This window comes from Urocitellus parryii, unplaced genomic scaffold (genome assembly GCF_045843805.1).
Source record: "Urocitellus parryii isolate mUroPar1 unplaced genomic scaffold, mUroPar1.hap1 Scaffold_45, whole genome shotgun sequence".
NCBI lineage: Eukaryota > Metazoa > Chordata > Mammalia > Rodentia > Sciuridae > Urocitellus > Urocitellus parryii.
The window spans coordinates 4,625,827-4,649,214 of NW_027554016.1; the positions used below are offsets into that span (position 1 = coordinate 4,625,827).

At 33.7% G+C, this 23,388-nt stretch overlaps 1 protein-coding gene across 1 annotated transcript in view; it reads left to right on the forward strand.

The window, feature by feature from the left end:
- The window catches only part of LOC144252525 (tubulointerstitial nephritis antigen-like), a 76,593-nt gene that overhangs the window by 25,341 nt on the left and 27,864 nt on the right, over positions 1 to 23,388 (forward strand). Inside the window, exons 5-9 of the mRNA XM_077794794.1 lie at positions 963 to 1,086; positions 5,667 to 5,817; positions 7,952 to 8,136; positions 9,170 to 9,214; positions 11,215 to 11,338. Of these exons, the coding sequence (XP_077650920.1) occupies positions 963 to 1,086; positions 5,667 to 5,817; positions 7,952 to 8,136; positions 9,170 to 9,214; positions 11,215 to 11,338 (629 nt within the window). The remainder of the gene's footprint in view (positions 1 to 962; positions 1,087 to 5,666; positions 5,818 to 7,951; positions 8,137 to 9,169; positions 9,215 to 11,214; positions 11,339 to 23,388) is intronic.

Consider the following 23,388-nt stretch of genomic DNA (forward strand, 5'->3'; position numbering starts at 1 on the left):
GAAATCAGTTACCTTATCCACAAAAAAGAGTCAACAATATTTGCTCTAATTATGCCACACAGGGCGGCTAAGAATATTTTAAAAAATAATGAATATTAAAAGACTTTGAAAAATTTTAAAATACTCTCAAAAATTTATGAGCAAGCACGTGTGTGTGTATGGGTGTGGACATGTAACCTAAGAAGAAAATTTAATAAACAAATCCTCATTTGGTTTGATTTCTGATTTTTTGGGAAGTGAAAGTCATCACTCTCTAGTACAGTTTAGAAGAGAATATGGTATGGTGCTACAGATTTTGTTTGAGATATAAACAAAAAAAATTTCATAACATTTAATGTGCAGTCTTGGAAAGACAACAATAAAGATTGACTCAGGCTTTTAATGTGGACTTTTTGCACATTTGGTATTACACACTTTTTAATCTCCAAAAATTTAATACACATCAACCAGTTCATTTTGGTTTAGTTTCCCAATAACTGGTGTAGAATTGATGTGTTCCTTGGGCTCCAAGTGTGTTAATAGGTAGTTGCTATAAGTGCATCATCTCAAAGCCAATTTCACCTCAGAATCACACTTACTCTCCAAAATGGGAGAGACAGAAAAGAAAACATTCTTTATGAGGACAAATTTAAATAACCTCATGTGGTCTTTCACATGGATGAACAAACTCTGATTCAAGATGACAGAAACTGTGGCTGAAATTTTGCACTGCATGGTAACTCAGAAAAAACATTCTATGTATTGTTCTTGTGATTTTGTATTATAATTCCACACACTGAATTGCCATTTTTAAACACAGAGTGAAGTAAAAATTCTATATAATTATACTTTATTCAGAAACTTGAATATACAAGAAAATCGAAAGACAATTATAAGCTTTATTAAAAGGCATGATATCTTCTTATAAAGGCTGTTGGGATACATTTGAGAAAATCTGATTTATCTGACTTTCTTTACTCTAGGCTTCTTTACCTGCCAAGACAGATCTTCCAGAGTTTTTTATTGCTTCTTATAAGTGGCCTGGATGGACTCATGGGCCATTGGATCAAAAAAATTGTGCTGCATCCTGGGCATTTTCCACCGCAAGTAATAGTCATTTTAATTACTTCCTCATAAACTCCCTTTTCACTCTAGAGCCTAAGAGGGTAATTAAAAAGGTTTTTAAATTAAAATATTTAAATATTAACATATGGTCAATTAAAATAAAACCATACTCTGGCAAGAGAAAACTATCTGAGGAATATAAGTTTTAGTCTAAAAATTGATCATTAACATCTAATTTTAGATACAGAACGAATTCAAAGTTTAACAAAGTAAAGTTGCCAGAATTTGTTCAATTTTTGAGAGTTAAAGCCAGATAATAAGAAGAGTATTAAGGTTCCTCTGCACCCATAGAATTATCTGTACTCCTGACATGAATATACACACCCTCACATAATTATTACATATTTTTTAGTAAGTTCACCATATATGTATGTATAAATGTGCATATATACATATATATATTTAGCTATTAGACTATTCTGAAGTAAAGCTTAGAATTAAATTATCAAATATGTTTTGTCTCATCTGAAATAAAAATAATTCTGACTCTAAAGTGATATAACTGATGTTTACATAAAATTAACTTACAGTTTTATATTAATGTTGATCCAAAAATGTAAAGAATGCTTCTTTTATAGCTACTTTAATAGAAGTTCATAAGTCCACTAAATAAGTTACTCAGGCTCACCCTAAGATTTTATGTCCAAAATTATCCTCAAAAAAGTACAGATTGTATTTCAGCAATTCAAAAAAAAAATTGACATGATGAGAACTGGACACTATCAAAGATCTTGAGTTCTAGGCTTTAGAGATAATTTCAAAAGAGTGCTCAAAAACAATTTAAAGCACTGAAAACATTACAAAGTAAATGCATAGGCTCTTGGAGCAGCGAGCTGTGAAGTAGGCTGACATCTTTGTCTATATGTCATTGCTTCATGGTATCAGTGAGTTACTCCAGAGATGCCCTTAGCAGAACTGGAGTGTTGGCCACGCTCACCTCTGGAATGGCTGCATCTGTTAATTTAACATTGCTGCCCAGACCTCCTGTGTAAATGCTCTCTGGAGCTCTATTGTTTGTATTTACCAAGTTACGGACTTTTCTAAGACCTGTTTCAGATGGGTTGGGGAAGATTTAATCATTTACATCATTTGCCCACTTATATTCATGTGGTTAATGACTTACACCTCCAAGGTGATATATAACAACTTTGCCTTAAATTTAAGCTAGATTAGTATTTCTGGACATTTAAGGAAAGTTATTAGCAGTGAAAACTGAGAGAGACTTGCTAGGCTGATTTGGAGGCTGTCTTGTCCACTTATTTAGTGGACTTATAAACTTCTAGGTCACAGCTTCACAGATAGCCTTAGCACAGAGCCAAGTCTAGATTGTCCTCCCACCTAATTCAAATAGTTCCCACAAAGACTATTTGAAATTATTTTGTGGTTTCAGAGGACTCTGTTTTGTATTTCATGTAGTACGTATGGTAAATTGGATCTATTATATTTGTATGTGTGTGTTAAATTTTAAAAAAATGAACTAAGTTCTAAAGATATACAGAAAATTGTATCCGGAGGTAGAAGTTGAAATAAGATAAATATTTTAAAGAGAAACTAAAAGCTACAACATGGAATAGAAGAAAAACTCAAAGTATGTACATATATAGAAAAAGTTATGTAACCAAATAAAATTCAAGCATTTGACAGAAGCTGAAGAGGTAAAGGTGTTGGAATGGTGGGAGTTATATGTGCCACAGAGTAAATTTGGAGACAGAATAAAACAAACAGGGAAAATAATAGTGTGTCTCAGAGGTAACATTCAATAAAATTTTCAAAAAGAGAGCAGAAAACAATAGACTAAACTGAGTTATTCTTAAATTTCCTGACCTTTTTCAAGCATTTCAGGTAAATTTGGATGAAACTTTCAGTGAGATCCAGAAATGTCTATATAACATAGAGCAACATATTGCATAACATTATGATTTAACACACTTACCTTTTAGTGGAAATCTAGACTGATGGGGCTTAAGGAAATTTTAGAGGTCCTCCTTTTCAATCCTCACATCTTATAAAGAGAGCCCAGTAGGTTAGGTGACTCACCTAGAGCCAAAACAGGAGACACGACTACTATTGACACCATGAAAGTGTACTTTGAACAAATTAAATTTCACTAATATTTAAAAATTTACATTCGACTCTGAATCCTTGCAGTGAATGTCAAAGCATCAAAGGATTTCTATTTTCTTTTATGATACAAGGAATTATTCCCTTGAGGATTTCAGAAATATTAGTATAGTGCCATTTACTCCTAATGAAATGTATCCTAGCATCCTCAATAGACAGAAATTGAGAAGGAAGTGGAGGTTATAGATTTAATACTTATTAAGCATATAAACTGTATTAGCACTTGCACTATGGAAAGGTACACATGCTGTAGTTACATAAAATTCATATACAGAGACACTTTTGTAAATGCATTATTTAAAATGAATTATTTTAGAAAAAAACTTAAATGAGTATTTTGAGGGGTTCCAGTGCACACATAATTTTTTTTTAGAAAGAGAGAGAGAGAATCTTTATTTATTTATTTATTTATTTATTTATTTATTTATTTATTTTGTAGATGGACACAACACAATGCCTTTTTTATTTTTATGTGGTGCTGAGAATTGAACCTGGGTCACGCCTGTGCTAGGAGAGCACTCTACCGCTGAGCCACAATCCCAGCCCCCACACATAATTCTGATGGGAAGAAAATTGACTTCCCCTGAGAAAAAGAATGAATACAAAAAAAAAAAAAAAAAAAAAAGAAAAAAAGCTATCTGTTGGCTTTAACTAAAAGTGAGTAAGGGTTAGCCTGATAGTAAACATCAAAAATGATACTGTTATAGTTATCCAACAACAAAAAATCTGTTTTTAAAATACTACTCACCCTAATTTTTTCATGGTCGCATCATTTACAATATCATGAAATCATGTTCAGAATGATGACATGTAGATTTCTGCTACTAGTAGGTTAGTTTTTCTAGTCTATTATTCTATGAAGGCAGAATTATATATTTTTTTAATTCTTGCTCATTGTAATTTTTAAGGCTACCATGCTTTTGACCTAGTAGTGCTCAATAAGTGTATTGAGGGAGGGAATGAACTTATGGCTACTACAATGCCAAGGAATTTTTTAAACAGAATAGTCAATCATAAATGATCACTGTGTTTCTCAATATAACTAGTAACATTAATTAATAGCCATGATATTAATAATAGTTAAAACTGTATTATAAATTGTATAATACATATCACTAAGTATATGTAGTGTCGGACCGCCCTCTGACAGAGGTTGAGGAGAATCACTAGACCAGCTAGTGAGTGTCTCCAGGCTGAGCGAGAGGGTAAGTGTCCCGACCCAGCGTGGCCTGGCAAAAATCACACCGAGCCCGGAGTTGAGTCGCCGAGATGGCGCAGAAACTCAGTTTATTGTGGAGGGAGAGGACTTATATAGAGAGAGGAGAAGGGAGGTGGGGGCAAAGGTAAGGGCCAATCAGAGATCGGAGAGTCCCCCCGATAGGGGTAGCCTAGGCACCCCAGTTACAGAAACAGAGCCCCGTTACCCTAGTTACAGAAACAGTACCCCATTAGGTATGTGTGTCCCATTGCTGGGGAGTTATTCTTTGTGTTTGCGGAAGCCATATCTTGGGGCCGTTCAGGCACGTACATGGAAGCCATTTCTCAAGCTCTAACTGTCACATACATGGAGAATCACAAAATCAGAATCATAAGACTGGGGATTTCTTTCCCCAGCAATTGCACTTCGGTGGTCAGCAGAGGTCCCAACAATGTAGTATTATATATAATCTACATAATTACTGTAACTATATCATTGTGTGTCACTGACTAGTAATATTAATTAATTATAACAGTTAATGATAGTTTTAAGTATATTTAGCTAAAAACATACTCACTTTGTATATAAAAGTGATGTCTATGTTTACTGAAATAAGATTAAGATAATTATTTTCAACATATTACAAGCATAAAAGTGTGCTATGTAGCTTTAAGGTATTAGATAAATTTATAATAGTTTGAATTAGCTGAAGTATGTTCTCCTGGGTAGTTAAATTAGATATCAATTTAAAAAGAAAGGATTCAGTTTACTCCAATATATCAAATTAACATGGGTGAATTTTCAGTTAATATTTTTACAATCCATTTTCTTAATTTCTCCAATTTACTTACATTCATTTAAAAATGTATTTAACCATAATTACATGCAAGATACCATGTCAGAGATAGAAGTATAAGTAACATATTGGCCTCAAGAAAACTGGCACTTGACAGATTCCTTAATGACAGGTTCAAAAGTATACAGAACATGAAAGGAACAAGTTAGCAAAGCTTTCAGTTTCCTAAGTTAAAGGAGTAATATCAATAGAATACAAACATCATGACTGAAATTATGTTGTTGTTGAACTGACTGAAATACATAGATCTATAAATGACATTGGTTCTTAATCTCAAATAATGTACAATTTTGAAAACTAAGGTTCCAACAGAAAAGGATATGTGAATTACTAGAAGCATCATGTTGTGTACCATTTGAGTATTAATCAGTATTCTATTTGAAACAGGTGTGGCAGCTGACCGAATAGCAATTCAGTCTAAGGGTCGATACACAGCCAATCTGTCCCCTCAGAATTTGATCTCTTGCGGTCCTAAGAACCGTCATGGATGCAACAGTGGAAGCATTGATAGGGCCTGGTGGTACCTGAGAAAACGTGGGTAAATAGCTGCCCAACACGTGTTTCTAGGATTTTTATGAATGTTGTCTCAAGTGACAATAAGGAAAATGTTTTGAGATTTCTTTTTTTTTTATTTTTACAAAACACAAAAAAGAAGAAAAATCTAAAAGTATGACACACACACATATATAAATACAAATAAATTTTACTTTTCTATATATACTGTATGTGGTATTTTCTGAGATAAGAAGTCATTGGAAATAGTTATTAAAGAATGTGTATATTTTTATCTAAATTAACATAAATTTTTCTTTTGACGACTCAAACAAGCATTTTCTTCTTGCTGTTCTGCACCAAGTGGTTCCAGTGAGTTCCTTCAGAGGGAATGCAGTAATCAATGTTGCTGATTCCTCAATTGTGCCTTTTAGTTAGCTAGGTCAATGAATAGAGATAAAATTCGAGGAAAAATTATATTAAAAATCTCAGAAGAATAACACAAAAAAAGTAACTTAGAGTTGCTTCAGCTCATCAGTGCCATTACTGTGTTCATCCTAGTTGGTGAAAATTCTCAGGTTGCAAATCCTTACTCTCACAGCTGACACCAGTACAGCACCATGTGGCTACTGGAGAGCTGATCTGCTTCAGAGCTGATTATTTGGCTAAGGACTGCACCTGACAACTAGTAGAATGCGGAGTGACTCCCATTTTTCATCATCCAGTCAGTGGCCTTAACTTGTCATACAACAGTTAAATGTTATGAAAGAGGGAAAGTGTCAGATATTGATAGGTAGCATTAAATTGTTAACATTTTTTTTCATGTAATTTGCCTAATAAAATGGTGATTTGAATGGGCAGCTTGGGCTGAAATTTTCCTGGTATAGTAGAGTTTGACTGGCTTCTGTTTTATGCTATGATAAAGATAAAAGATTTTCGGGAGTTTCAAAATATAAATTATTATTGATATCAAATTAAATCTCATTGTATTAGTCTGCTTGTGCCCTCATAACCACATGTCAGAGTCTGGGTGACTTAAACAGGGATTATTTTGTCTCAAAGACTGCAAGGTCCAAGGTCAAAGTGCTGGATTATTCAGTAGGAGGCAGAGATTCTCTTCCTGGCTTGCAGGTGTTTACCTTCTTGAAGTGTCCTCACCTGGTGGTGAAAGAGCTCTGGTTATTTCCTTTTTCTTCTAAGGGCACAGAATCCCATCTATGAGGGTCCCACACTTAGGCTCTCATTTGAATTAATTATGTCTCAAAGGGCCTTACAACTCCAACATGTGAATTTTAGATTCACACAATTCAGTCTATACCACTCAGCATTTAATATCAATGTAAATGTGGCATATTTTATGCTTTGTTTTCATCATGTTTCTTGCTGAGATTTTCATACTCTGTTGGACACTGTCACATTTTTTTGAACCAATTTTAGTGGATTTTTTAACGGTCATTTCAGCACTAAATATATATAAAATCAATTATGTAGTTTCAGTTCCCTTATTATCCACCTTTGTATTCAATAGGATTATATTATATTTGGAATCAAATAATTTGCACTTTGCTAAGTTTACTTTCAAAATCAGAAATCAAAATATTTAAAAAAATTTTTTGTGCATTGTGTTTATCTCATAAGTTTCTACTTTAAATGTTATATAATTGTTATACTATTTCCCCCAAGTATCATGAACTACAGACATATAATCATTAAAGTCTTATGAAAGATAGTATCTGTAACTTACATAAAATATCAACAAATCATTAAAAAAACCCTTAAATGTACATAATTTTTCTGTAAATAACCAAAGTGATTGTCTTTTTATATCTAATTAGACTCTTATACATTATTATACATAATTATAATCTATATTTTAATATTACCACCAGCTTTATTAATGGCTACTTTTCATCCTCAGGTAATCCTATATTGAAGATAGAATTATTTATTAAAAATGGATTGAAATAAAATTTCAAAAATAATAATAAAGAAATAATACAGGGGTAGAGAGCAATGCAGTGTCATTGAGCTGCTATGTTGGAGTCAGTTGATATTTTTAAAATTATGCATGTAGTTAACCAGCAAAATTTATGAATGTTTAGTTAAGCAAAATTGAACATAGACAGAATATTATGGCATTTCCCTAAATACTACCTTTGTTTTTTGCTTATTTCTCATAAACTGGTATCTCATGCCTGCTATCCACTTTTTAAGGACCAAAATAGCACCAATAATATCTGTGCCATGGCTAGCAGGTCTGATGGGCGGGGAAAAAGGCATGCCACCAAGCCATGTCCCAACAACATAGAGAAGTCTAACAGGATTTACCAATGCTCTCCTGCATACAGAGTCTCTTCCAATGTAAGTCTAAATAGCAAGAACTAATAATGGCTGACATCCTCAAACATATATAGCTCTGTTGTTAATATTATTTAAAAACTTTAAAACTATTAAAAATGAAATATTATATTTTCAGATTTTTTTTCTTATACTGTCCATTAAAGACTTTGAGTACAGTTTCTGTTTTTTCCTAATATTAGTGTCAAAATGGGCTTAGTTTACAATATGACCAGGAAAATAAAGTTCTTAAATTATGTTTTATAGTGTGTGTGTGTGTGTGTATGTGTGTGTATGTATACAAACTTGATAAGTAAAGCTAAGTCAAACCTGCTTTCATTGAATTTTTTGTGGTGGTGCTAAATTTATCAATCCTTTACTCCCCAAGATAATGGAAGTGAGCATAGTCACAATAGGAAATAGTCTTAGATTCCAGTTTGTCATGTTAAAATCCTAGGCAAGTTTTATTCCATGATAGCAGTGTCACCTGGCCTTCTTGACTCCAAAATATCTGACTCCTCAGTGACTCACAGTAATCTCCAAAATACAGTCCAGTATTTTTACCATGGTAAACAGGTTTTCTATGAACTGAGTCTATTCTACTATTTTTATAGATTCATGTCCTGCCAGCATTTTTCCCTGTGCACCTGCACACAATGCTTCTGATGTATCTGTCTCTTTTCTCCAGATACATCACACTCATCCATGCATATGTAATTAGCTAGGTGATAATTTCTGTGACCCAAGGTGTTAACCCACTGTTCCATCTGGTGAAATGTTACACAAATGTCAAAGTCTAGAGCAAAATTTCATCATTTTTTAAGTTTTACTGGACTTCTAAGTGGGATTAATTTCCTTTTGTGGTTTGTCGCCATAACAATCTATGCTTCTCTCAATAATATCACTTATTATATAATAATGAAATTAGTTGTATGAATGTCTGTTTACACCACTGAGATATAAATACCTTGAGGATGGGTGCATAGTCAGTGTTTGTTTCTATCATAGTTTCTAGACTGTACTTTGTACTCAATATATACAGAAGGGAGGGAGGGAGGGAGGGACGGAGACAGGGAGGGAGGAAATTCCCTGCCTCCCTATTGAGGGTACAATGGGTAGCAACACAGAAATATTTGTACTGAAGCTGTACAATATTTGTACTGAAGCTGTTGTAAGAGTGGGAAACTTAAGGATCCAAGACTTTTGAACACTAGATTAACTTTTAAAGGTCCAACTTTGCTATTTGCCACTTAAATTATTTTTGGCCATTTACCTAACCCTTTTAAGTATTCAAATAATGGTTTTATTGTTTGAAGGGTTTCTTTCTCTATTTTTAATGACTCAAGAGAAATTTGAATCATAATTATTTAAAGTTGAGAACACCTTAGGCTTGCTTTATTACCATATGCATAAATTTCACATAATCAATCAAAAATAAAGATAAAAATTCAAACCAATAAAATAAAAATGTGAATTATTGAACACAGAAAATGGTTGTTGAGAACCTGTTTCTTGCCAACTCAAGCCAGGGGCAAGACAGCAGTAATCAATACAGCTCCTTCTTCTCCTCATGCATGAATGTTATAGTTTTGTACAATGAGTTTACTGCAGCTTTCCAAGATTAGAACTGCACTGCAGTAGTTTATATATTTATGTGTTTGTGGATTCATCAAATCTGGTTTGGTGTCAGAAATTGAAGGCAATGTCATCTTTGCATTGATTATGATGGTTTCTCACCTTGTTCTTTAGTTAGCAGTGTTTTTCAGCAATGGAGGATATATTTTATTCATAATGCTTATGGCAGAACTAAATCATAAGAATTAAAGGAATCGATGGTTCTATGGAGAAGAAAAATCACTAGCAATATCTTCACATTTTTATGAATGGATAGAAAGCTGTTTGGCTCTTGCTGTAGATGCAATGTGATTGTGTGCTCATTGTTGCCTGGTTTAACATTCTGCATTTCCCCCATCTCAGTACAAAAGAATGTCAAAAGAATAGAATGTTGAATAAATAAAACTGTGCATGCTTCTAAAATTGTACAATTGAAAATAAGTATAGGTGATGAAAAGAGAACAAAAGTAGAAATCTGCATGGAGTACAGTTATATAAATTCTTTAAATCCTATGGTAATGTGTTTTATAGTAGATAAAAAAGGCCTTACCTCTTTTGAGACTATTTGAACAGCATCAGGAAAAAAAAAATGGAACTTTAAAAAATGAAATAAAAAGTGGAAAACTTAAAAAGTTATATTTGACTTTGGAATATGAATTTAATTTTAGTATCTACCAAGTGCTAGTGAAATTAGCCCTTTTTTAATATAATCCATGTCAAACTAAGATAGACTAGCACTGTTTATCATTATCAGACTATATACATTTAGTCCCAATTAGAAAATCTTCAATTCACATCCTTTGGAAAAGAACTTTAAAGTGTTCACCCTGAACTGTCCAATTCCTTCTACAAAGTGGCATACAATATAGAAAAGAAATAGTGCAGGTGAGGGCATGAAGGAGAGTTTTAGGAAGCATCAGTTCTACTTTTTAAATAATACAACACTGGCTTAGCTCTGTAGAGCAGAGAGGATGAAATCCTGTCAGAGTATTCTTCTGCCAGGATTTTGCTTTTTGTTCAAACTCTGCAAGGAAAGGTTTGTATTTATTTGTAAGGGTTAAGGAAAATTGCTTTAAGCCCAATTTGCTATACTCACCTTTCTCTGCTAGCTTAATTGGGATTTTGAGAAGGTTGTGGTGAAGTACAACATTAGTGGAGAAATAGCAATCATTGATCTACTGCAGTGGCCCTTCCCTGCAAGGGGCTCCATTTCTGGTAACAGTGCCTTTGTTGAATAAGGCTTGAGTGGCATTTAAAGGTATAATGTGTAGTCAAGTAATGTTCTAAGTAAGTAAAACTTGTTTATAAGAGAATAGGAAAGTATTATAATCAATCAATTAAGTAGAAAAGAAAATTATGAGGGAATTAAACAATCTCTTCATAGATTTAGCTCCTTGAAATTTATTCATTCATTGTTTTGGTAGAATTTCTGGAGACTTTTAAAGATGATTTTTTTAAAACTCTGCCATTCTCCTGTTGGGTTTTATTTTAGCCATAATGCAAGTCCATGAGGATTTCTTTCACTATAAGACAGGGATATATAGACATGTTACCAGCACAAATGAAGAATCAGAAAAATATCGAAAATTTCGGACACATGCAGTCAAACTTACTGGGTAAGGCAGTTCCTTTTTCTTTTTTTAAATTAATTTTTTAAAATTTATAGATGGCAGTGTAATGCATTACAATCCTTATTACTTATATACAGCACATTTTTTCATATCTCTTGTTTTATACAAAGTATATTCACACCATTTGTGTCTTCATACATGTACTTTGGATAATAATGTCCATCCCATTCCACTATCATTTCTAACCCCATACCCCCTCCCTTCACCTCCAACCCCTCTGCCTTATCTAGATTTTATCTATTCCTTCCATGCTTCCCCATTCTACCCAACTATGAATCAGCCTACTTATATCAGAGAAAACATTCCTCATTTGTTTTTTGGGGATTGGCTAAATTCACTTAGCATTATCTTCTCTAACTCCATTCATTTACCTGCTAATGCCATGATTTTGTCCTTTTTTATTGCTGAGAAATATTCCATTGTGTATATATGCCACATTATTTTTTTATCCATTCATCCATTGAAGGGCATCTAGGTTGGTTCCACAGTTTAGCTATTGTGAATTGTGCTGCTATAAACATTGATGTGGCTGTGTCCCTGTAGTATGTTGTTTTTAAGTCCTTTGGGTGTAGACCGAGGAGAGAGAGAGCTGGGTCAAATGGTGGTTCCATTCCCAATTTTCCAAGAAATCTCCATACTGCTTTCCATATTGGCTGCCCCAATTTGCAGCCCCACCAGCAGTGTATGAATGGACCCTTTCCCCCACATCCTTGCCAGCACTTATTGTTATTTGTATGCATAATAGCTGCCATTCTGACTGGAGTGAGGTGAAATCTTAGAGTAATTTTGATTTGCATTTCTCTAATTACTTAAAGTCTTCTTAAATTCTTAAAAGCTTTGTTATTTAGAAGCTATTGGTACATTTATGGAAAATGAAACTGAACATAATAATACTTAAGGTATTTAGATACTGGAATTCCCCTTTGTGAGAGAGATTATTTTACCAATTGAAAAATTATCCAAACCTGGCCATTATTTTGTCATTATTTTAAAAAGAGTGGAATAAATCAGACATAATTTTCCTATGTTCAAATGTGAATACATGACCAGTGAAATTTCACATTATGTACAACCAAAAGAATGGGATCCTAATTAGAATAGGTTATTCTCCCTGTGTATATATTATGTCAAGAAAATACACTCTACTATCATGTATATCTAAGAATAAATTAAAAAAGAAGATCATGGAAGCCTAACTCAATATTCTAGGAAAGATGATCATCTCCTGCTTCCCACTTGTGAATATGTTCTTAAGAATCTGTTCTAAGGATAAGGGAATGGATTTCCCTTTGAAATATATTATTGGAGTAAATTCTTATATCTGACATAATCAAGGAGAAGGTGCAATTCTGAAGTGTATTATAATCAAGGGAGAAAATTTTTAATGGAGTTACAAATGTTAGTTATTAAGTAGCAAGAGAGGGTAAGGTCATCTTTAGCTTGATATAAGGTTTTTAAAAATATTTATATGAGAATTGAGGAAATTGCAGTGATCAAATTTGAAAGTAAAATATATTCACCTATGCAAGGGCAAGAAACAAAGTTTATAATTTTGTTTGGTGGTTGGGTCTCAGGGATAAATAATTTCACAAATAGGGCCTGAAAGACAGACCATTATAAAACCAATTCACCCCACCCCCCAAAAAAACACTTCCCCACTGAACCTTCTCAGTCTCATTCTGATTGTGTCTCAGTTTGCAAATTTGTTCTCAAAATATCTCACTCTAATTCGAAGAAAATGTTACAGAAAAGTTTTGTTTGTTTCCATCCAAAACTCTCTCTCTCTTCATCTTTCCTTTTTTGTAAATAATTTCATTCTTAGTTGAGCTTGTCATTCCCCCAAAATTTACTAAGCCTGCAGAAAACAACCTCACCTACAACAAAATTGTTATCTTCTACTGATTTTGGAAACCTGATTATAATTCTAAGGTATATTGACAATCTATCCGTCAGGTGTCTCCTTAACCCTCAGTTCTCACTTATTTAAAATACTCCAGTCTTTCAATTACAGAATTATCACATGTCTTTAATCAAGGATCCAAAAATCTATGACTTGTCTTGATTCAGGAATGTGAAAATATATGTCTTAGAATTGAAAAATACAGTACTTCATGTAGGATATTGATTTAAAAAACAAAAGCTAGGAGAAAAGATATGTGATATATGATTTTGCCATCTAGAGATAACCTCTATTGAAAATTTGGAATACTTTTATCTATATCCTAGTTAAATAACAATAAGGAAAATAAAGACAACAGAAAGAAAGAAAGGAAAAAAGAAAAAGAAAGAAAGAAAAAGAAAAAATTTTCATGTGAAAATAGGGTACTAGAGTATTAAAATTTTATAAGAAGGAAATTTTTGCTAATGTTTTCATTAGCAATATATAAAAATGGTAGCTTTTCAACATTCTTTCAAGTGATGGGTGTTTCCCTTTTTCATTTTATTAGGTCTATTCTGCATAGTCACACCATTTTAGAGTCCTATGGCAGTTCCTGGTACCTAGCTTTCTTAAGTTGAATGGAACAAGTGCATTTAACTAAATATATATATTTTAGTTATACATGACAGTAGAATATATTTTGATATATTTATACAAGAATGGAATATATCTTCTTCCTGCATTCTTTATAGAAATTTAATCACAAATATGTGCATTTCATCTCTAGCACTTCCTATTTTTCTACACATAACACTCTTCTCCTGTGACCCCAACATTTCTTCATATGCTTGCAATGTGTTATTATTCCATTTACCTTCAGCGCTATTTTTTTCTCTTCTCCTTCATGCCCACATAGTCTTCCTTACCTGGTTAAAATCCTACAGTGAATCTTCACTCTCCCCTTCCACACATGCCCTGGACTCTTGTCCCTTGTTTGACATAAATTAGCTTCCAGACTTCAATTCTGGATTCAATTTGAATCAATCTGTTTTGTACCTGCATCTGATCATATTTGATAAAACTTGCAACTATGTTGATTCACTTTAATTTATAATGACACATTTCAAGTAGGTGTCTAATACTATCGGTTAATCATGTTCTGAATGACTATTTTGTTTATTCTCCTACTCTTTAGGTGATTATCTCACAACTTGTTCTTTTTCCTTGAATCTCCCAACACCTCCCCGCCTCTTGTTCTTCATGATAACCTCGTGTTCTATTTCCCTGAAAAGACTGAAGCAATCAGAAAACACTTCCTGGAAACATAAATGCCACCACCAGTACATACTCCCTCATAATCATTCTTCTACCTTTTACATAATTGATCCATCCTCACTCCAGTCTGAATTTTTCTTTGCATATTGTACCCTAGTCCCTCTCAGCTATGCAGAGACAATTTCTCCTTTTTCTTCTCTGTAATCAGTTTTATTTATGTTATTACATGCTGGTGTTTCTTAGATTAGAAGAAGAAAAAGCTCCTTTTCTTTTGACTTCACCTTTTCCGTACTTCATTTATTCTCTTCTTACAGCAAACACCTTGCAAGATTAGCCTGTACTCACTTTCTTTTAACACTTCTCCAATTCTTTGTTAAACCTCCCAATTACTTTCTCACTATCCCTTATTTTCCTCTTCTCAAACAATTATTTCGAGGTTCTCAATGGCCTACACCTTGTTAAAAATCCAGATTTTAACAGGTTCCAGAGTTGCCCATCCCCCCATATGGTTTTTCCTTGTTGTCTACAACTTCTCAGTGTCTTTTGCTAATGCAATATTTTTTCTTTTCCTATATATCTGTGCTTCACAGTGCTGGGATGCCCTGGTCTTGGGTCTTTGTCCTTCCCTCCTTTCTGTCCTTACTCATATAATCTGGTGAATTTATCAGTTCCAAACTCATCCTGGCTTTAAGCACCATATAGAAGCTAGCACCAACTGAATTATATTTCTAACCAGGACTTGTCTCCTGAATTCCAAATTTACATGTTCCCAGGTCTATTTAATATCTCAAACCTGCATGCACATTATTAGGGAAAGAGATGCTTCAAACTTAGCACTTCTAAAACAGAACTCCCAATTATCCCTTTATCCTTGTGAAATAGCATCATTTTTTTCCATTTTAGTCGATGACAACTCCATATTTCCCTATGCTCTGGTGAGAAACCCTGGAGTTGTCCTTTATTCTTTTCCTCACAACTAACTTTTAACTTTTGATTCCAGAAGCCAACCATTTTTTCCCTCTGAACCTCCACTGCGGTGCCTGAGTCACCATTAGTCAATATTTTGTACCTGGATTTCTGAAGTCACTTCTAGCAGGTCTTTCTTCATTTACCTCTTCCCTCTGGCAGTCTATTTTCAACATAGAAACAATGATTTTCCTGTTAAAACTTTACTCAGGTCTTGTCACTCCTTTGCTCAGAACACTACATGATTTCCCATTTCCTTCAGTGTAAAAGTCAAGATTTTTACCATGGTCTACATGATCTGAGAACCTACTCCCACCCGCATCAACTTTATGATCTCAGCTTCTACTCCCCTGTAACTTGTTCTGCCTACTTTAGTAGTTCTGTACCGTGTCAGCAACACCCACCTCACTCAGGATCTTACTTAAAATGCTCTCCTACCGTATATTCAATTCCTTAGTTTCTCTGCCTCCATCTCACCTCTGCTCAGATCTCACTTCTCAGTATAGCCCTCTCTCTGAATTTCCTATTTAATCTGCTACTTTTTCTCTGCTCCAGCAATCCTGAACTCCTTCACTTGCACTATTTTTCTAAATGGTCACATAGTCATCGCTTTCTAACACAGTGTATAATTTAATTATCTTTTAACGTTGATCATTTACCATCTATCTCTAGTACTAGAATGAAGCTCCAAAGAGCAGATGTTTTTACTTACTCACAGATGTTGCCAAATCACCTAATGCATGGGGGAAACCATAATATACTTAATGCTTTTTCTATTCAACAAATTAATTTTTTTAGCTTGTATTTTGTGATAGTTCTCCTTTGTTTTTATTCATCTTTAAGTAGGGTAACTATTTCTTCAAAAGTAGAGTAGGTAGTAGTTGGAAAGAGCTGATGAACTCCTCAGCTTTGATTCAAGGTTGTATATGTTGAACCCAAACTCAACAGATGGACCCTTGCTTTTGTTCTGGAAATATTTGGTCCTTCATTATAACTCGGAAGGCTTGGTGGGACTTATAATAACCCTCCTGCAGGAATCTGCTGCCATGTGCTATTCTTTGCCTTCCTTTTCACTTCACCCTGTGTCCTCTTTCAGTCATTACCTCTGAAAGGCTGGTTGGGACTCTTTTGGTGCAACCAGCTTCCCTGTGATTTCTTTCTCAATTAGCCAACATGGGTAGTGCAAATGGGTTATGGCATCTCATTGTCATAGCCTGAAAATGGTCCTTGAGAATAGCTTGAAAAGAATTTCTGGAATGTCTTACATATTTTAATGGGAGAATTTTTTTCTCTTTAGGTCCAGAGGTAGAGGGAGAGGATAGTGGTGAGTGCCATCTCTCACCACCAATTCTTATTTTTTGGTACAGTACAAAATGAGTTTTTCTATTATTTCTCAAAGTTAGGTTTTATGATTATGTCTGCTGCATGATTCATTAAAGATAGAAACAAAAGATATTGAGGATTTGAAACTTGTTTCATTTTTCGGCTCTTAATTGATCAGTGACTTTTCAGGAAGATAAATGGAATGAAACTTCTTCATACTGTGACTGGTACCTGAAAATTCAACTCTACTTTGATTTCATTTTTTATCAGTCTGAAAGTTGCATTTTTCCAAACTCCTGATATATGTTTCATAATTAATTTTTGTTTTCTCAGTAATGTTCTTAATCTAGAAAATAATTTCCACTAAACATTAGGTGATGGATATAATTTTTCCTATCATTCCACAAATTCTCTAAATTACAACACTGACATGGAGCCTCTCTTGGTTTATTCAAACCCAAACCGATCCTTGGTCATCTCTACCACCTATGTAGTCATGCTAGTCATATTTTCTTCACTCTACTCTTATATTCATTAATGCTGAGTTTGAAAATGATATAAATCTGTTTGCATTTAATCTCTCTGCCATTGTTTCTATATTCCTCGTATCCAGTGTATCAATTGTAGTAGTGTTTTTTACATTTACTTTCAAAAACTCCTAGAAAATTGGGATCTTTATAAATTTGCCTCACAACATGACAATTAATGAGGCTAACCTTGTCAGTAGGGAAATCGCTTTGGGGGGATATATCTAGTTTTTTTCAAATTTTTTTTTTTTGTCACCTGGGCACTGTTATGTGCTCCAGAGCAGTAGATTTTCATTTATTTTCCCATTAACAATTCCATATTTGGTAATTACTGCATTCAGGAAATTAATGCATCAGTGAATTAGAGCATAATCAAATAGCTCAAGGAGGTTAATGTTCCTTATCAAAGAACTTAGTATACTCCTATGAAGTGCCTGACAAATTTATCTCAACAAATTGTTTTCTGCCCTTTCTGGAGAAGACAAAGCTATTAGGTTTGAACTTGGGAAGAAAAAAGGAGATGAATTTAAGCTTTTATCAAGTGCCCAACACTGGGGAACACAAGGAGGATTAATATTTAGCCTTAATCTTAAGGAGTTTAGAGAATGAGGCAGATACATCCACAACTGATTCCACCATAAGTTGATACAGCTTTATGCTCTGGGTATATATTCCCACATCCATAAAGCACAGGATGGGGGTAAACTGCACAGGATGCAAACTTGTAATTCCTGGCTTACTCCTTATTGCCATCCTTTCTCTTTTCTCCAAAACCTCTGTCCATCCTAATTATAGATGCTATATTTATAGAAGCATTTAATTGAATAAAAACCCACATATTTTGAGACTTTTATACACTAATATGAAGAAAATATTATTTATTAAACTGTTTTAATTGTAAGACATGAAAAAATTTGTTTTATAATCAACATTTGAAAAGCTCATCAAAGCTGCTATTCCCTATATTATGATCATATCCTACATCTTTATGCCCATCACAATCTATTCTATGTTCCTGTCCATCCAACATTCTGAGTTTTACTTAACCACCAAGTCTGAAGTTGATAAAGTATTGCATAAGTTCCTTTTGTTTTGCATATGATTCTCAAGAATCCCTGCTGGAATTCAAATGAGTAAATTCAGCAGGTCAAAATTTTAGAATATTAAGGGATGTAATTGGGATAAACATTGACTTTTCTTTATATTGTGATCCCTGCTCATGGAATAGAGTTGAAAATTACTCCACATGTCACTAAGAAAGAAAAATAAAATAATTTAAAGACTATTTTCATCATGTTAAATAATGTTTTATTCAGTAAGTATTGAGTATGTATGTGTGTGTCAGGTATTGTTTTAGGGACTGGGGTAAGTCCATGAATAAAATAGACAAACATCCTGGTCGTAATCAAATTTATATGCTACTGATTGATGTGTATTTTTTTTATTTTTAAAAAATTTATACATGACAGCGAAATACATTACAATTCTTATTACACATGTAGATGACAGCAAAATGCATTACAATTCTTATTACACATGTAGACCACAATTTTTCATATCTCTGGTTGTATACAAAGTATATTCACACCAATTAATGTCTTCATACCTGTACTTTGGGTAATAATGATCATCACATTCCACCATCATTTCTAACCTTATACCCCCTCCAATCCCCTCCCACTCCTCTGCCCTATCTAGAGTTCCTCTATTCCTCCCATGTTCCTGCTCTGTATCCCACTATGAATCAGCCTCCTTATATCAAAGAAAACATTTGGCATTTGGTTTTTTGGGATTGGCTAATTTCACTTCTCTAACTCCATTCATTTACCTGAAAATGCCATGATTTTATTCTCTTTTATTGCTGAGTAATAATCCACTGTGTATATATGCCACATTTTTTTATTTATTCATCTATTGAAGGGCATCTAGATTGGTTCCACAGTTTAGCTGTTGTGAATTATGCTGCTGTAAACATTGATGTGGCTGTGTCCCTGTAGTATGCTGTTTTTCAGTCCTTTGCGTATAAACTGAGGAGAGAGATACCTGGGTCAAATGGTGATTCCATTCCCAATTTTCCGAGATGTGTAACTTGAAAACTATGTTATTTTATAATGGCCAAAGTCCTTATACTGAAATTTATGTGTATTTCTAAAATATTAACTTTTTTTGATGTTCATCTATTTTACATATGAATACTGAATAGTTACTCAAGGAGAGAGGAGACCAACTATTGTGAGGTGTAGGCCAGAAGGTAAACAAATGTTAGAAAAGCCAAAGAATAACAAAGAAATATTTCCAAGTATAATTTGGATAATGATTACAGTTTTAAAAAAATTTGAATCAAATACCCCCAGCAAATACATTAAAAAATACTGTTGCAAAATGATATAAATTGGTTATGTTTCCAATAATTACTGTGAAGAAATCTGGTTTAAGTGAATCATCAAAATGTGAATCAGAAATTTATGTAAACTTTGATATAAATCCATTATATGACTTCAAATTGGGCATAATAGAATGATTTCTAAGTCATTCTTTTTTGTATGCCCAACAAATATTAAAAGCTAATCCACAGTGTTCCTGGTACAATGCTGAGTACTAGACACTAAATAAAAACACATAAAAATGTGAAATTATGAGACCTTTTATAAAGGAAAGATAAAAAGAAATAAAGTTTGAGCTGAGATTTTTTGAATTGCATAAAAACAAAGGGAACAGATGGTTTCAAGGCCCTGAGACTATAATGTAGACATTTTGTGAACAAGTTTGTGTTTGCTGAAACTCAGGAGGCAAAAATTTGGAGGCCATTATAAAGATTTCAGTGAAGGATATTAAGTATTTGATTAATAATCTAAGGAATAACAGGAAGTTATTAAACTTTTTAGGTAGGAAGGTGGCTTGAACTTTATTGCATTTTAAAAATATTACTCCGACTATAAAAAGTGTAATAAAAAGAGGTAACTTTTGATACCCTAAATAACTAATAATATTTTGGGCTGAGTAAAATGGTGAAAAAGTTTGGGACATATGGATAGAGCAAGAAATAGTTAAGAAGAAAAGCTAGTGGACATCATGTGAGGCTATAATGGAGCATGATAAGGGAAGAGTCTAAGATGGTTCACCCTTAGAATCATAGTTTCATAAATTGGATGAGGAGTGGTGTCCACATACAAGGTGATAGGGAAGGAGTGCACTATTGGGCCTGATGACTTGAGGATTACTTTGAGACATGAGATGAGGACTGGGGATGTAGTTCAGTGGTAAAGCTCCTACCTAGCACGCATGAAGTCTTGGTTTAGATTCCCAGCACCCCCATTCCAAACACAAGTGAATGACAGAACAAGCAGATAGATACATTTGATCTCAAGGCCAGGGGATATAAGGTTTAAAGATGGATGAGATTAAACAGAATCATAGTTGAGATCAAGTCATGAGAAAATCCAGTATTTAATGATGGACCACAAAATGATGTGTGCAGAAGACAGAGTAGCAGAGGCCAGGAAAGTTACAGAAAAGAATAATAGAAAGAAAAGTAGTCAGTGTGAGATTTCTTTGAAATCTGCAAGGCTGTAAGGGTTGGAATTCAAAGAGTATGTGTAGAAATGGACCCTGTAAGGGACTATGTGGTGACTCTTCTGTACTGGGATAGAAGGTGAGGTTAGATGACAAAGTCTTAGCATTTAGGATGAGGTATATTGATGAAGATTCCTATCACATTGTGTCATTTATCTATCCAGGAAGTAAAAGCTGAGGTTACCTGTAGAAGGAAGAGGTGGTGAGAGGTATGCTTTGTCAGAATTTTGCTGAAATAAAGAGGATTTTCAGTGGCCATCTAGATGTTCAGGAGAGGGAGGAGACCAGAGGAACCCCAAGGCCTGCCATGCAGTGGCAGCAGTGCCACTCTGCCCTCTGGTGTGTGCTTTCTGCAGTGGGGCCAACTGTGCAGCTGGACATGAAAAGACAGGGAATTGAGTTCATCCAATACTGATGGTTTTCTAGCTGGCTGCCTTAAAGAGTCAGAAAAAAAGTGGCTAGGACACAGAAGTTGATGTGCTACTAAAATGACAGAAAGCTTAATAAGGTATAAAAGGAGAGGATTTAGGGATTTAGAGAAAATAGAAAAATAATTGGGCTAGAGGCTGTAGTAATTCTAGTCTTTTTGATTTTATTTAATATCCTTTTCTTATTGGTGTTGTTTTTTAAAATATTTATGAGAAAAATAATCAGGCAATAATAAGTAAGTAATATTTTACAGGATGAGGAGACGGCCTTATTGCGTGACTGAAAGCCATGATTGTCTACAGTAGGTTCCTAATCATGTTGTCATACTACTTTGTTACCATAAACCTTTGATTGATTGATCCATCATATCTATCTTCATCATCCATCTGTCATCATCCATGTATCTATCTATAAAAATACTTGCCCCCTAAAATAGCATCAAACTAATACTTTATAACTGAAGTTCCGATGATGTATTTCCCCACATTTTCTACAGACATAAATCTCAAGGATTCAGGGAGCAGAAGGCATTAATAAGGGTGATTACACAATTATCTGACACAGTTTATTAGGGCCAACACTTGTTCTTCCCCATTCATCATTTTCCCCCTCTGTCTTTTTGAATAATAACTTAATACTAAGCCTGCATTTCCCTGCTATGCTATGTTTAACCACTGGCAAATTGGTAAAATTTGAGCAGATGTTTTAATTAGATGTTTATGATGCACAAGGAAGTCTAAGACAGCTGAATGAACACTTTTACTATGCTTATTTAGCAAATGCAAATGAATGTGTGATGATTAGTATAGACAATGCAAAACATTTAATTTGAGTACTGTGGTGTCTTTCAACTGCACATACTTAGTACTTTCCTACACTTTTCTTCCTAATGGGAGGTATGCATAGCTAATTAAGCTCCCTTACTAAACATTCTTGAGAGAAAACTGGTTTGAAATATATTTGTTTTATTTGAAGTTTTGTATTTTTGCATCATGCATTTGAAACCTATATAAAATAGTATATTAAATGAAATATAAATTTTATGTAGATATATATATTTAAAATAATGATTATTATTGTATGATGTAAAAAAGTAACAAAGTCGATCTTTGACTTTATTGAATTTAAAGTTCTTATTTTCATAATTTACAAGATATCCCATAAATTCAAGAACTTTTGCAATATACAATATTGCTAAGATTCAGATGTGAATCATGAGTTCTTTGGTTGGCAAACAGGTTGTAAGCAGGTCACCTAACACAATTTCTCTTCATTTGCTTGGTTATTTATCTTCCCACATGCAGTGATTCACAGAAGAAAAATTTAAAGCCTTTAGTTTTAGCTAATCAAAAGACCATATTGAGAGTAAATTGAGAAAAGAAAAATAAATTTGAGTATTGTTATATGCAGAAATATGCTATTGTACATGTTAAAACATTAAAAATAATCTTTTCTTTAGGCTTATTAAATTGCCCAAAACTTCTAGAACTCACCAATTGGAATAGAAGAGTAATTGTTCTTTTCCCCTTTAAGTTGGATGTTTCCAAGGTTTAATCCTCAACTGTGTGTTCATTCTTGATTCAAGATAGATTGTCTTTACAGTAATCAAGAAGTATGCATGTAATTCTGTTTTTCTCAAGTATTGTTCATGCACAGCAAGTTGCACAACAGATGTGTCATTTATTGATATGGAGATCATAAATATAGAAGGAGAACCAAGAGTTTAATTTAGATATATTGAGTTTGAGATTTGGGGAGGTATCCAAATGAAAATATCAGGTAAACAACTATGTATATTCTTTGGAGTAAAAAACATTGAACTTTTAGCAACCAAAGCCAAACCACTGAAAAATGGTCAGCATTTCGATGGCAGTAAAGTTGTGGAAGTGGAGGATGGCCCATGGGAAAGAACATGGAAATATAAAGGGAGAGTTCAGGACCAAAGCTTGAAGAAACCCTACATCTAGAGGTCAAGTGAAGAAAGTGTATGTAGCTGACAAAGCGAACTGAGGAGAAATGGCCAGTCAGGGAAAGAAGAAAACCAGATGATTTTATGTTACTCA